The sequence below is a fragment of the Poecile atricapillus genome, chromosome 7, assembly GCF_030490865.1.
Source record: "Poecile atricapillus isolate bPoeAtr1 chromosome 7, bPoeAtr1.hap1, whole genome shotgun sequence".
NCBI lineage: Eukaryota > Metazoa > Chordata > Aves > Passeriformes > Paridae > Poecile > Poecile atricapillus.
Genome location: NC_081255.1, coordinates 33235215 through 33248788, shown reverse-complemented (window position 1 = coordinate 33248788; position 13574 = coordinate 33235215). Strand labels below are relative to the sequence as shown.

General features: G+C 48.9%; 2 protein-coding genes and 1 long non-coding RNA gene across 5 annotated transcripts; 2 read left to right on the top strand and 1 right to left on the bottom strand.

The window, feature by feature from the left end:
• The first annotated feature begins 311 nt into the window (after window positions 1-311).
• DEPDC1 (DEP domain containing 1) lies at window positions 312-10160 on the top strand. Of its 3 annotated transcripts, none has more exons than XM_058842593.1 (12): window positions 312-412; window positions 985-1250; window positions 1825-1969; window positions 2651-2769; window positions 3164-3294; window positions 3683-3730; window positions 4404-4544; window positions 5009-5818; window positions 6367-6539; window positions 7192-7368; window positions 7553-7738; window positions 9524-10160. In XM_058842593.1, the coding sequence occupies exons 1-12, from the start codon at window positions 359-361 to the stop codon at window positions 9662-9664; spliced, it is 2391 nt and encodes a 796-aa protein (XP_058698576.1). In that variant the 5' UTR covers window positions 312-358; the 3' UTR covers window positions 9665-10160. The 3 variants fall into 3 exon arrangements, with proteins under 3 accessions (XP_058698576.1, XP_058698578.1, XP_058698577.1); XM_058842594.1 differs by lacking the exon at window positions 312-412 and adding an exon at window positions 507-518; XM_058842595.1 differs by lacking the exon at window positions 5009-5818.
• Window positions 6561-8393, bottom strand: LOC131580886 (uncharacterized). The gene is made up of 3 exons (XR_009277981.1): window positions 8372-8393; window positions 7503-7706; window positions 6561-7223 (listed from the first exon to the last, which is right to left on the bottom strand). It is a non-coding gene; the product is annotated as an uncharacterized LOC131580886 (long non-coding RNA).
• Window positions 10161-11582: 1422 nt separating the features above from the next.
• LOC131581287 (uncharacterized) lies at window positions 11583-13465 on the top strand. Its single transcript, XM_058843374.1, has 3 exons — window positions 11583-11679; window positions 12635-12877; window positions 13185-13465. The coding sequence occupies exons 1-3, from the start codon at window positions 11583-11585 to the stop codon at window positions 13463-13465; spliced, it is 621 nt and encodes a 206-aa protein (XP_058699357.1).
• The last annotated feature ends 109 nt before the right edge of the window (window positions 13466-13574 follow it).

The following is a 13574-nucleotide window of genomic DNA, read 5'->3' as shown; positions in this document are numbered from 1 at the left end:
TCAAAGCCCACCCAGCGCCGCCCCCTAGACCTCAGGAGCAGCTCTGACATGACGCGGGGCCAGCTGTCCGAGCACGTTAATGACTGCTAAGTAACGAACTGGTTTTAATGAATTTCCGTCACTGTTGTTAATCACCTTTGGGTAATTAACACCCGCGCGGTGCTCGGGGCGGGATCCGAACCCGCGGCCTTGCAGCGTCCCCTCAGCCCAGCCCGCCGCGTGACGTCACGCGCGCGTGCGCCCGTCTCGGCCAATCAGCGGCCGGCGGCGGATTCGAACGGCGGGGCGGCGGCGGCGGCCGTTGGGCGGGCGGCGGGGCCGGCAGGGGGCGCTGTGCTGAGCGGCGTGAGGGGCCGCCATGGCCGGACCGGGGCCCGGCCCGGGACCGGGACCGTACCGCGCCACGAGGCTGGTGAGCACCGAGCGGGGCTGGGGCCGGGGCCGGGGCCGTACCGCGCCACGAGGCTGGTGAGCCCCGAGCGGGGCTGGGGCTGGGGCCGTACCGCGCCACGAGGCTGGTGAGCACCGAGCGGGGGGGAGGAACGGGGCGCCCGTGGCACCCGTGCGAGCGCCGCGGAGCGGGAGGTGGCTCTGCCCCTCGGGATTGCTGTCACGACACGGGCGCGCTGAGGGACGCGCCGCCGCGACATCTGGGTGCCCTGGGACTGGACGCTGTCGCGACGGTGCTCGGGGACACCCCCTGCTCGCTGTCACGACACGCGGGTCCCCGGGGATGCCCCGCCCGATATCGCCACACGGGGGAGCCCTGGGACGCCCCAGGGCTGTCGCGACATTGGGGGTACCTGGAGGCCTCCCACGCCCTGCCGTCTGTCGCGATATTGGGGGTACCAAATTCTCCTTGTCCTCTGTCGCGCTATGCCGATGGCCGTGCGGGCACTCAGGGCCACCCCCTGTCGCGACACGGGGGCGCTGGGGGTGTCCCGGGGCCGCTGTCGCGCAGCTCCGCGCTCCGTGTCCCCGCAGTGGAACGAGGTCACCCGCTGCTTCCGAGCGGGGATGCCCGTGCGGCGGCACCGGCAGCGGCTCCGCTCGCACGGGAACTGCTTCAGCGCCGCCGAGGCCGCCGACTGGCTGCACCCGGTGCTCCGCAGCCACAGCAGCTTCGGGCCCGACGTCACCCGCCAGCAAACGGTGCAGCTCCTGCGGAAATTCCTCAAAAATCACGTTATCGAGGACATCAAGGGCAGGTGGGGAGCTGAAAACCTGGAGGACAACGGTGCCCTGTACAGGTACTGAGGTTAAAGTTGTTCCGTGGTCTCTCGGGGTGAGAATTTGAGTGAAAAACGCTCGGGATTGCGAAAAGAGCTTGCTTTGGATTGAGCAAAGTTAATTTAAGTTGATTATTAGCATCGTTTTGCTCCTCTGATTTATTTTGCTCCTGTGTGTGTCCATCCGAGGTTTTTGCTGGAATTCAAACTGCACTCCGGTGCTTTGGAGTAAAGCCAGGGTGTTTTGTAGGAGCTGCCTGCTGGGTTTGCTTCTCTTGGACCTTTTACACAAAGTCTGAGTGGGAAACAGAGCCAAGGAGCTCTGAAATGAAAGGTATTAACAGCCCTCACTTCTCACGTTCTGGCCTCAGGCTGTGCCAACATCTTCAGCTTGACTTTGGCATCAGGAAAAACAGCCCAAAGCTACTTCATCATGTGATAAATTAAATTAAAAAAAAAATATCAGTGTTCTCCTTTTTCTAGTGAATCTAATAGAGTCACTCTGGTATGGAATCAGAGGTTTTGTTTTGTAAAGTAATTTATTTGATTACAGATCAATTCTGAATGAATTTAACATCTCTCCCATTCATTACAGGTTTCCTCCAACATCTCCAGTCAAACCTCTACCAAGCCCACCAAGGGAGAACTTGGAAAACTTCCCTGGAGACAAAGGAAAACTCTTTAAACTGCCCAGTTCATCCAAGAGGACTTGGAAAAAACAGGAGTTCCTGCAGTCTCTGGTAATAACTTCTGTTCCTTACAGCATTGCAGTTGTCTTGTGTTGCTTTTATTGTTTAAAATGTAGTGACACTGCTCTGTTGTGGCATCTTCCTTTAATAAAATTAGTTTGGACTTAAAGGAATTGAGAAATATTTAGAAATAAATTTATATGGGGGGTGGTATTTTGGTTTGGGTTTTCTTTTTTTTGTCTCAGTGCAGAATTATCCTTGCTAAGGGATTTTAAAGTATTGGGAGGGCTGGAAGGTGAAGTCCTAGAAATGATCTGCACAACAGGGCCTTGTTGAAATTTAATTTACCTTTGGGTGACAGATAAAAGGCACAAATGGTGTCATTGGTCATTTTTTGGAGAAGATGGAATGTGTGTGTGGCCCTTGATTCAGCTGAGATTTGTGTGCATAAATTCTGAGTTCTGGTTCCAGTCCTAAAGGAGGATAATGCACACATTAATACATCTGGATTTGAGGTGTTTTACCTTTTAAATTGCTGATTTTGGATTGATCAGGGTTTTTTTTTTCCATTTCTTTTTATTTGTGTGCTTCTGTTTCAATGCTGCAGGTTACTCCCCAGCTCTTGTGGAATTTGATGTTCCACAGAATGCCCTGTTCTAATTCCAATTTTCTCTAACTTTTAATTGCCTTTAGAGGCTTGTTCATCTCACAGTATAAACCACTCCTTTTCAGGAAAACTTACCAACACCAAAACCTGATTTAACAGAAGTAAAGAAGGAAGACCCACTGCAAAGGAGGGAAATAAGCCAGGAATACATGCAAGAAACATGGAGAAATATTATCCGGATACAGTAAGTGAGGAATTACACACAGCACCTTCTCATTTAGTAAGAAATAGCCCAATCAATATTTTTATATTTGTTTTTAATTAAGTTAAAACTGTGTTTTAAGTTGACTATATTTTCTGTTGTTTACACAGGTTTTCTAATCCATTTATTAACATTGGATTCTTGCATTTAAGGGATTTCTGATCCTGTGCTGGTGCTGAGATATATTTTAAACACCACAGGTGCTCTTCCTTGCTGATTGTTGCTGTTTGTCCCAGGGAAAAGTGTCCTCAGATTCTCCTCCTGGAAGGGAGAAATCATCAAACAGCGCTTAAACTCTTCAAGAGTTTGTGAATAGATATGGAAAGAACTTGTTTTCCTCCATCCCTCTCAAATCTTTGCTCTCTTCCTGCCCCAGTTTGCAAACCATTTTGGGACTGCCCTCGTTGGAGGAGGTTCTGCAGCCAGCCCAGATCATCCCTGAGTTTGTCATGTACAACATGAGCAACACCAGCAAGCACGGGGTGGTGATCCTGCAGGACAAAGCAGGTGACTTTTATTTCCCTAGATTTGCTTAAAAATTCTTTATTTATAAATAATAATTACAATAGTTAATCTGATTCACAGTCTGTTGTTCACACTTTTCCCCCAAACCACAGCACAGCTCAGGGGCCTTAAATCCCATTCCACCCCTGCCAGGGACACTTCCAAGGATGGAGCAGCCCAAATTTCCTTCCCAATATCCCATCTAACCCTGCCCACCTTCAGCTTGAAGTTATTCCCCTTTATCCTATCAATATTACATGTGTAGCAATGTTTAAAATCAATTTTAAATGGAATTTTCTGTACTTTGTGTTGTTTAATACATGTAGCCATTATTAGTTGTTAATTATTTGGGCTCATGTCTAAGTGATGCATTTATCTGTTTGGATTTCAGAGGACCTCCCTCACTGGGTGCTGTCAGCCATGAAGTGCTTGGCCTACTGTAAGTCACTGAGGAGCTTTTAAGTTCCAGAAACCTCTTTTGAGAGTTGAAAGGGAAATATTTGTGTGTGTGCAATCAGCTGTGATGTTCCAGGCAATACCTGGGGGTGGTTTCCTCTAATGCAGTTTCTCAGGAGTGAAAGGGACTTTGCTTTTCCAGTCCCTGGCTTTTAGCTGGACCAAAACATTTCCTACACTTCTGGGGAGATCAATTTTCATTGGTTGTTAATCAATCAACTATAAATTAATGAGATGAGTGCCTCTCAAGTGAAACCAGAGATAATGAGCTTTTTTTTTTTCTCCATGTGCTGAGCTTCCTTTTGCTCAAGGAGCTTGGATTCCCTGTGGGAGAACTGGGATTCCCTTCACTTGGAAATGAAGGGACATGCTAAGGGTTGGTTATTATTTTGCTGAGGAACCTATAAAGACCACAGATAAATTTTTCTTTATTTATTTTCTTAGTGTGGAACAGAACTGAGCACAGCTCTTCAGTGGCTGCCTGGAATCTTTTACACTGGTTTTGCTTATGAATTGTGCCAAATACAATATTTGGGGATTGCTGATAGGATTATTTGCTTGTGAAACAAGAATAACTTTAGGCTGATCTTCAAAATTTTGTTTTATAATGGGATTGTGGAATTTTGGTGTGATTTCATTTCTTCCCCTCTTTTCAGGGCCCAGGAACAATGACATGAGCCAAGCCACCTACAGTGGCTTTGAGCGGGATGTGTTCAGAACAGTTGCTGATTATTTTCTCAGTCTTCCTGAGCCATTGCTAACTTTTGAGTACTATGAGCTCTTTGTTAATATCTTAGGTATGTATGAATTTAGGAAGAGTCAGGGAAGCTCTGAGTTCAGATCAGCTGGGGGACAAATGTGTGATTCAAAGCAGAGCTTGGCCCCCTGATCTGTGTGGGAGCTCCAGTCTGAGGAGGATCATCACTGCTCTGTTCTGTATTAGTGTGAATTAAAATGCAGTTCTGCCTCATTTCCCATTTAAATTGCTGTTTCAGCTCACATTCTAAATATTCAATAACAAAAGCTTTAAAAGATGTGCTTGTTCTGCCTGCTCCTCACTATTGCAGCGTTGCCTGTCTTTGTTATTGCATGTTGGTTGCAGTGACCCTGTTGAATTGCTTTGGGAATGAACTAAAGTCTTCTTAATTAATATCTTAATTAATATCTTAGCTTTGTTGTCTGTCTGCCCAGTTAGCAGCTCTCTGAACTGGTTCATTTTCATACCACTTGCATCTTTAACATCTCTCTCATTTCCTGATAGTTATGTGTGGCTACATCCAAATTCCTGATCTGGGCAGTGGAAAACGTTCTGTCCAAGAGGAGAAATGTGACCCTCAGCCTTCAAAAACTCCTCACTTGAACTCTTTCAAGTCCACTGAGTGTCTTCTCCTAAGCCTGCTCCTCAAAGAGCCTGATGGGGAGGAGAAAGGAGGAGCTTCCAGGAGGTTTTCCTCAGAAGAGCTGAGAGCCCAAAACCACCGTGGAAAGAAATGGCAGCAGCACAAACTGCCCCATCAGCAAGGGAGTGCTGGGAACCCGATAGGAGGCAGCTGCCAGAACCTTGCAGGATTCAGGAATGACCAAAAGCCACCTGGAGCATTTAGGACAAGGTGTTACTCCTTGGAAAGGATTGGAGCTGCTGCTTCAAGCGTGTGTAATAGAGGAGGAGGTGGTGTGAGCACCATGGCGAGAGGAGAACTGCCAGAGGAGCACAAAGCGACCTCACTGCTGGAGCTGGGCTGGCACAGCTCAGGTCAAAGCCAGAGCCACAGCCTCAGGAGAGTGCCTGCCCCATGTCCCGGGGCTGGGGAGCTGGGGGATGGCAGCTCCAGGGGAAAGCTGAGCCTGCTGGGCAGGAGCAGCTCCCGGAGCTGCGGGGCCATCGACAGAGCCAGCGCTGAGACCACGGGGCAGCCACGGCCTCAGCCCCGCGGGCAAGGACGAGCCACCCCCTCCATGGGCAGCAGGACTGAGGGCTGTGCCATCAGCATCCCCAAGAGACTCTGCAGGAGCAGCACAGCACTGTCACAGCGCCCTGTCCCCCCCTCCCCCTGTGTGCTGGCTGGCACAAGTAAGGGCTCTCTGCAGCATGTGGTACTGCCTCCTTGTGTGGCCTCACTAATCCCTGCTTCCCTCACCTCTGCCGCTCTTGCTAGGCTTGTGGGTAGGCACAGAGCATGGATTTGTGGGGTTTGTAAAGAAAATCTGCTGCCTAAATTGTTTCAACTGCTGTAGCTGTGCTAACAAACAGTTGTGTGTAGTGTCTTTGGAGAATGAGCTTGATGTGTCAGTAATTGGCCTTTCTGCTCAGGTAAGTGGTGGGGGCAGGAATCTGCACACACCTGCCTGCTGGAGATGTCTTTTTCTGTTCTGTGAATCATTATTGTCTGGGAATAATTAGTGTCATTCCTTAATTGTATTGTGGTCCTAATTGCACCATAATGAAGGAAGTTGAAGATGACCACACAAACAAAGGCCTGTCCATTCTCTTCTGTTACAGCTGATTTCTGTGAAACAAATAATCACATTGAAAAATACAAAACCTGTGATACTGAGGTAAAAATATGCTGGAAGCTGCTTCAAATCTTAATGCCAGCTGTCTTTGTGGTTAACTTGTAGATCTCCTGCAGCCTCACCTGGAAAGAATTGCAGTGGAAGCTCTGCAGATCTGCTGCTTGCTGCTGCCACCCCCGAACCGCAGGAAGCTGCAGCTGCTGCTGAGGATGATGGCCAGGATCAGTGGCAATGTTGACATGCCACGGCTGCACGATGCCATGGGCACCAGGTCCTTGGTGAGAGAAGGAAAAGCTCTTTTAAACATCAGTTAAAAGAATGCAGATGAGTCCTCAGAAATCCTCCTGGTTTCTCACCCAGCTGCCATTTAGAATGCCAGGCTGGTTTGGGTTGGGAGGGACCTTGAAGTCCATCTCATTCTGGTTTAAACCTGGTGTGCCTGCAGGTTTTCACCACCTCACTTGTCTCAAGATGATTGATTGAGGTTTTGATTGGAAGTAGGAAGAAATTCTTTATTCAGAGGGTGGGCAGGCCCTGGAATAGAATTCCCAGAGCAGCTGGGGCTGTCCCTGGATCCCTGGCAGTGCCCAAGGCCAGGCTGGATGGGTTTGGAGCAGCCTGGGACAGTGGGAGCTGTCCCTGCCCCAACCCAAACCATTCCAGGATTCTTTTCCACAGTTCTGTGAGGATGTTCATTTTTCTGTAGGTTAAGCCTTTTTCTGCTGTTGCCTTTTTAGAATATGTATTTTTAATTGAGAGTGCTGCTCAGTTCCAAAGGATTTAATTCAGATGAGGGAACAACGATGACTTTTCCTTCTTGTGTGACCATATTTGGAAGATGATACTGGAGCATCTGTGCCTCTGTAGGGTGGAGAGGAGGGAAATAAATCCCACAGCTTTATCCACTGAAGTTGTGCTGCACTTTTCCAGCTGATCCAGACGTTTTCCCGCTGTGTCCTGCGCTGTGCAGAGGAGGAGGACCTGGATGAGCTGCTTTCCTCACGCTTGGTTTCCTTCCTGATGGACCATCAGCAGGAAATATTCCAAGTCCCAACTTACCTGCAGGTTGCAGTGTGGGATCACCTCCAGTACATGAAGGTGGCTCAGGTTGGTGCCATGAGAACAGTTCATTAAATTCATTTAATTGCTACTTCTGAAGCTGGGAAAATGCAAATAAGCCCAGGACATTTTGAATATACAGATATTGTTTTGCAGCTTGTGGGTGTTTATTAGGTACTTACTCAAATAGTACAGAATGAGTTGAGTGCATGCAGAGCCCTTTTTCTTTCAGTGCAAACAGGAAAAAGAAGAAATTTGTGCCATCTTGCCAACGTATTCCTACTGCAAACAAATCACTCCTCAGGAGTTTGAAGAACAAAAGGTCTCCACCTCGCAGGCTGCAATGGCAGAGCTCCTGGAGAACATCATCAAGGATAAAAACCTCTCTGTGAAGGACAAAAAGAAAAAGTTAAAACAGGTGAGTTTATTTTGTCTGCTTCTGCAGTGCCTTTGTGAGGGAAGGGCTCAGGCACCAGAGCCTGGGGCAGGAGAGGAGCTGAGAAATGTTTGTGCTCAAGAGCTCCTGAGTGCTTCATGTGCTCTGCTTGGGATTTATTTTAAAGATGGTTTTTAATGCTGCATCCTCTGGAGCCAGGCTGGGAGAGCTGGGGGTGCTCACCTGGAGAGGAGAAGCTCCAGGGAGAGCTCAGAGCCCCTTGCAGGGCCTGAAGGGGCTCCAGGAGAGCTGGAGAGGGACTGGGGACAAGGGATGGAGGGACAGGACACAGGGAATGGCTGCCAGTGCCAGAGGGCAGGGCTGGATGGGATCTTGGGATTGCAGGAATTGTTCCCTGGCAGGGTGGGCAGGCCCTGGGATAGAATTCCCAGAGCAGCTGGGGCTGTCCCTGGATCCCTGGCAGTGCCCAAGGCCAGGCTGGATGGGTTTGGAGCAGCCTGGGACAGTGGGAGCTGTCCCTGCCATGGCTGGGCTGGGATGAGATGGGATTTCAGGTCCCTTCCAAATGACTCCATAATAATCCAGCCTTTGACTGGCAGCAGTGGTGTTCAAACAATGAAAACATTGTTTTCAATGAAACCAGTATTAACTGACTGTGCTGGGGCTCCTGCTGTCCATTCAGTGATTCCTGATGGAATTGCAGCCTGGATTCCTGTGCTGCACTGCCCATCCAAGTCACCATTAACATCCCATAGGTGGGGTTAAATTCAATAGGTATTAAAAGCAAAGATTTTTGGCTTTAAGAGACCAAACTCTCTCTGTTGAGGATCCTGAAACATTCTTTTGGTGGCCTTGGCTTTGTGTTTTGTAACATTTACAGTGCTCAAGATTATCTTACACTTCCCTGTCCTACCAACAACTTGTCTCATAGTAAAGCTAAAACACAGCAGTTGTGGCAGGATTTAATCCTGGAGGGTTTTTCTTTCCTTTGGCAAGTCTTTCTGCCCAATGGAATAGTTTTGTACTTGTCCTGGAATCTCCTAAGCAAGTCTTGTGACTCCCATTTGAACAAGCAGCTTTTCGGGGCAGCCACACTTGGCTTTGGTGCCCCTCCTGCAGCTCCGACTTCCACGGCTGGTGTGCAAACTTTCACTCTAAAAGTGAGTCTGGTTTGGTTCCAGACCATCAAAACTTCTGAATTTAGAGAAGAATGAATGATTAATTATAATTGATTAAGGCTAGGAGTAAGAAATGATTCACAGCAGCAGGGGAGAAGGGGAGGAAGGAAATGGAGGCCCAAAAATGATCCCAGGACCCAGAGGTGCCTCAGCAGTGCCAGCAGAGGGATGGGCACTGCCCTGGGCCTGCTGGGCACATCCTCCTTGATGAGGAATGTTGGGAATTCTTGGGAAAAGCCAAATTCCCAACACTTTGTACAGGGTAAGGTCCCAGTTGTGTCCACACCAGAAGTGACACTGGTTTGAACCCATCAGTGGAAAGGTTTGGCTCATGTTCAGGTGTATTTACAGCTTTTCACCCCTTCCTGAGGCCTTGCATGGGAAACAGGTAAAATGTCCAAACCACCGCTCTGATTCCAGGTCTTTTCATTTTCATGGAATCAGTGGTAAGCTTTCCTGGGAGAACCCTTCCAAAAGAGGCTGAATCTTGGCTCCCAGTTGGGTAGAACACGTTTATCCAGGGAATTCCTGGGAAGGCAGCTCTGCAGGCACAGCAGGCGTGGAGTGGAGCTGGAATTTTCTGTGGGATCTGGGGTTTTGTTGTCATTGGTGCCTGTGTGTGCTGCAGTTCCAGAAGGAATATCCCCAGATCTACGGGAGCAGGTTCCCAACCACGGAGGCGGAAGCGCTGCTCCTGGAGAACAAACCCAGCATCAAACAGCCCTTGCTGAGCCTCAGGAAACCCAAATTTCGCAGCCTCAGGTACTGATCTCACCACTCCCGAGCAGTTTCTCCCTGCTGGAATTCTGAGAGGGAATCACCAAAGGAATTGCTGCAGGAGCTTGGTGGTGGCTGTGCTGTAGAAGGAGGAAATGTTTACATGGACACTGTGCTGGAAGGTGCCAAAATACCTTTTTTTATTGTGCAGATATTTTGGAATAACTTCTAAAAGAAAAAAAAAAATATTTATCTGTTTACAAATTATTACAATATATTGGAGTAGGAAAATGTGAAAAATACACATAAAGCTGTTGTTAACCAAAAATTTATATATGGTTTTTTATGGGAAACTAATGACCTGCCTCTTGTTTTAATCTTTAAATGTCTGGTTGGGAATTTGTGCCATTATTGTAGCTCTTATGTGTGTCTGTGTTGTGACTAAGTGCCTTTTCTATTCTCAAAATGTTTGTCTTTAAACAAAGGAGCTTCTATGAGTTCAGGACTGGAGAGCCAGTTCACCATAAATAAATGATTATCTCACTCCATAAATACTTCTGTTCATATCATCTGTAAAACCCTCATCAGCTTTTTGATATTTATTTATATTAAAAGACTTGAAGCGTATTTCTGATGTTTTCATGGTAAATTCATTTTGGATCTGTTGGTGTGATTCTCAGAATAGGAGTGATGGATGATCCATGAAGTGGGAACAGAATACACTAATTTTCCCTATTTTTTCCAGAGTTATTAATTATGATAAGATAAAGGTTCCTCCCACAGGAGTTTAAATCTGCAGGAATATTTTTGGGAAAGTATAATTAATAATAATTAATCCACTGCATGGCTCTGAGATCCCAAACTGGTTTGGGCTGGGAGGGACCTTAAATCCCGTTTTAGGCCTTGTTTTTAAAGAGGTTTTGTAAATGAGAAACCCAAATTTGCCTCATTTTAGCCAATATTAATGATGCCTTAATGTCCTGTGGGTAACTTTGTGCTTTCAGGGCAGGGGGCAGCTGTAACCAACCTCCCCCAGCACTCAGCACCTGCCTGAACTCGCTCCCAGTGCTTCCCACCCCATTCCACGTTGCATAAATGGTTTGTTTATGTAGTGTTCCAGTTAAGTAACTTATTAGGTGAGAAGCTCACATTTCCCAGGATTTGGCTTTCAAAGGCCTGCCCTCATTATTCCCAGTTCTTGATCCAGGTTATTTAATGTTCCCTTCTAAGGTTTTGACAGAACTTAAATGGGAATAGAGAAATTATAATGATGGTTCTTCAACAGAAAGGGTTAATGGGAGGCCTCAATCGAGAGCTCAGTGCAGTTTCCTGGTTTTTCTGTGAGAAGCCTTCAATGAACCCTTGTCCAAGTGCAAACACTGCCTTGAAAGAGGGAGCAAGCAAACAAAAGCAGGGAAAGAAGCCAACCCTCACGTGCTGGCTGTGGCAGCAAATGGATCAGGGGGTGCTCAATGTCTCCTTTTGTCCCTTCAGCCCAGTTTGGATCCCTGTTTGGAGCTGTTTCCATCTGTGTGGGAGCAGCACCTGGATGGACGTGGTGGCAAAACACCTTCATCCTCTGCCTGTGAGGGGACAGCAGGAAACTCAGATCTTGTTAAGCTTTGAAATGACTTTTCCAGCACCGTTGGTGTTGACTCTTACCAGAGGTGGTTCCTACTGCTGGGTCTGGAGGAGATTGAGGGGAGACCTCAAGGGGCTGCAGCTCCTCCTGAGGGACCTCCTCTGCTCCCTGTGACAGGGACAGCAGCCAGGGAATGGCTGGAGCTGGGCCAGGGGAAGTTTGGTTTGGATTTTGGGAAAGGTTCTTCCCCCAGAGGGTGCTGGCAGTGCCCAGATCCCCAGGGAACAGTCCCGAGGCTCCAGAGCAGCTCCAGGAGCGTTTGGACAGCGCTGCCAGGGATGCCCAGGGTGGGAATGTTGGGTCCCTGTGCAGGGCAGGAGTTGGATCCATGATCCCTGTGGGTCATTCCAACTCAGGAGATTCCTTGATGTTTGCCACTGGCATTTTCTTCCCTCGTGGCATCTCCAGTGTCACATCAGTCCTGGGTGAGGCTCTGGAGGAGCCAGCACAGGCCCTGCAGGGCCGAGTGCCGCTGCCAGCCCCCGGCACAGCTCCAGTGCGCTCCCCTTCACTCCTCCCTGGGTTTTTTTCCTTTGTAATCACTTCTGCTTGGGAAGAATTTAGGTCTCAGAAAAACAGTGAAAGCCCCTTTTTGTGTGAACAGCAGGACAAAAGCTCCCAAAGCCCAGGGAGGATTTTGGTGCTGAAAGCCGGCTCTGTTCCCGGGGTGCTCTCATTGGTGGGGGCTGTTTTGGGACGGGGCTGCCCTGGGCAGGGCTCAGCACCCCATAAATACCCAGCACAGCCCTGGCTCTGTGCTTGGCTCTGGAGGCTCAGGGAGGATGTACAGCCAGTGAGTATCCCTGAGCTCCCCTCTGTGGGAGCACATCCCAAATGGAGCATGGCTGGGGGGCAGCAGGGTTTGGACAGGAGGAGAAGCGGGGAAGTCTCTGTGTCCGTGCTGGCACATCCCATGCCAAGGTGTGGTTCTGCTCTGGGGGAACAGGATCACCTCCAGCTTCCAGAGGATTGACCAGAATTTGGAGGAGAATCCTGGAATGGTTTGGGTTGGAAGGACCTTAAAGCCCATCCAGTGCCACCGCCTTCCATGGGCAGGGACACCTTCCACTGTCCCAGGCTGCTCCAAGCCCTGTCCAGCCTGGCCTTGGGCACTTCCAGGAATCCAGGGGCAGCCCCAGCTTCTTTGGGCAGAGTTCACCAGCCTGTGCCTGGTGTGTCTTCATGGGCTTTGCAGCAGATAAAATTGGAACCAAACAAATATTTTTTTTCTTTAAAAAAAAAGAAAAGAAAAAAAAAAGTCTTTTCCAAGAGCTGGCAGGTACAAGCTGGATTTTGCTTTCTGATGATTTGGGTATCCTGGGTTTGTTGGGCTGCAGTATGGGCTGTCCCCTCGGTGTCCCTGTCCCTCCTGGTGCTCAGGACAGTTCTCAGTAGCTGTTTGGAGCCTCAGAGCCTTTCCCCTTGGAAAGGTGCTTCTCCTTCCTCCCTCAAGTTCTTTGCAATCATGGATCGTTCTGTCCAGAGAGATCCATCCCTCCCTGGGAGGGGGCTCTGGGCTCACCAGCTGTGCCCCTTCCAGGGTGGAGCACCCCGCTGGAGGCTACAAGAAGCTCTTTGAGACAGTGGAGGAGTTGTCCTCTCCAGTGACTGCCCACGTCACAGGTTGGTCTGGGGCCTCACCTCCTCCTGCTCTCCTTTGCTCCAGGGCTCAGAGGCGTTAAAGACTCGATGTGACAGCTCACAGAGCTGCTGATTTGGGGTAGGGAAAGGCCAGATTGGGTGGGGAACTCTTTAGACATCTCAATACCGAATGTCTTGGTGTGGAGGTGAAGAAATCAGAGCTTAAAGAGCTCATGTGTGTTTAAACACTTTAATTAGAAAATGAGTCGAAGTTTTGATTTTCTTGCTGCCACAATAAAAATTCCTTGGTCTGATTTCTGTGCCCATCCCTGCTCTGCCTCTCCCACAGGCAGGATTCCCACCTGGCTGCGAGGAAGCCTCCTGAGATGTGGTCCTGGCTTGTTCGAGGTGGGCTCCGAGCCCTTCTACCACCTCTTTGATGGCCAGGCTCTGCTCCACAAGTTTGACTTCAAGGAGGGGCACGTTACCTACCACCGAAGGTATGTCCCAGTTGTCCAAGCAAAAGGAATAAATAAGGAAGCATCTGCTTGTCTGAAATGCCAGGAAGGGGCTGTGCCTGTGGGAAACACCGGTTATTTTGAGTCCACGTGGTCACTGGAAGAGCTCTAGCAGCGATATCACTAAACCCAGCTCCAGGTGCAATGTGAGGTTGTGGAGAGCTCCCAGAGCTGTCAGGAGGTTCACCAAAGGAATATTTGTATTTATTGCACAGCCTGGT

What these genes read in the sequence shown, in the direction of transcription:
- DEPDC1 (XM_058842593.1), top strand. Translation starts at nt 359, where the DNA reads ATGGCCGGACCGGGGCCCGGCCCGGGACCGGGACCGTACCGCGCCACG. An exon ending in AGGAGTTCCTGCAGTCTCTG is followed by an intron (nt 1,970 to 2,650) that starts GTAATAACTTCT and finishes ACTCCTTTTCAG; the next exon opens with GAAAACTTACCAACACCAAA. An exon ending in AGTACATGAAGGTGGCTCAG is followed by an intron (nt 7,369 to 7,552) that starts GTTGGTGCCATG and finishes TTTTTCTTTCAG; the next exon opens with TGCAAACAGGAAAAAGAAGA.
- LOC131581287 (XM_058843374.1), top strand. Translation starts at nt 11,583, where the DNA reads ATGATCCCTGTGGGTCATTCCAACTCAGGAGATTCCTTGATGTTTGCC. An exon ending in CAGTGTCACATCAGTCCTGG is followed by an intron (nt 11,680 to 12,634) that starts GTGAGGCTCTGG and finishes CCTGGTGCTCAG; the next exon opens with GACAGTTCTCAGTAGCTGTT. An exon ending in AGTGACTGCCCACGTCACAG is followed by an intron (nt 12,878 to 13,184) that starts GTTGGTCTGGGG and finishes CCTCTCCCACAG; the next exon opens with GCAGGATTCCCACCTGGCTG.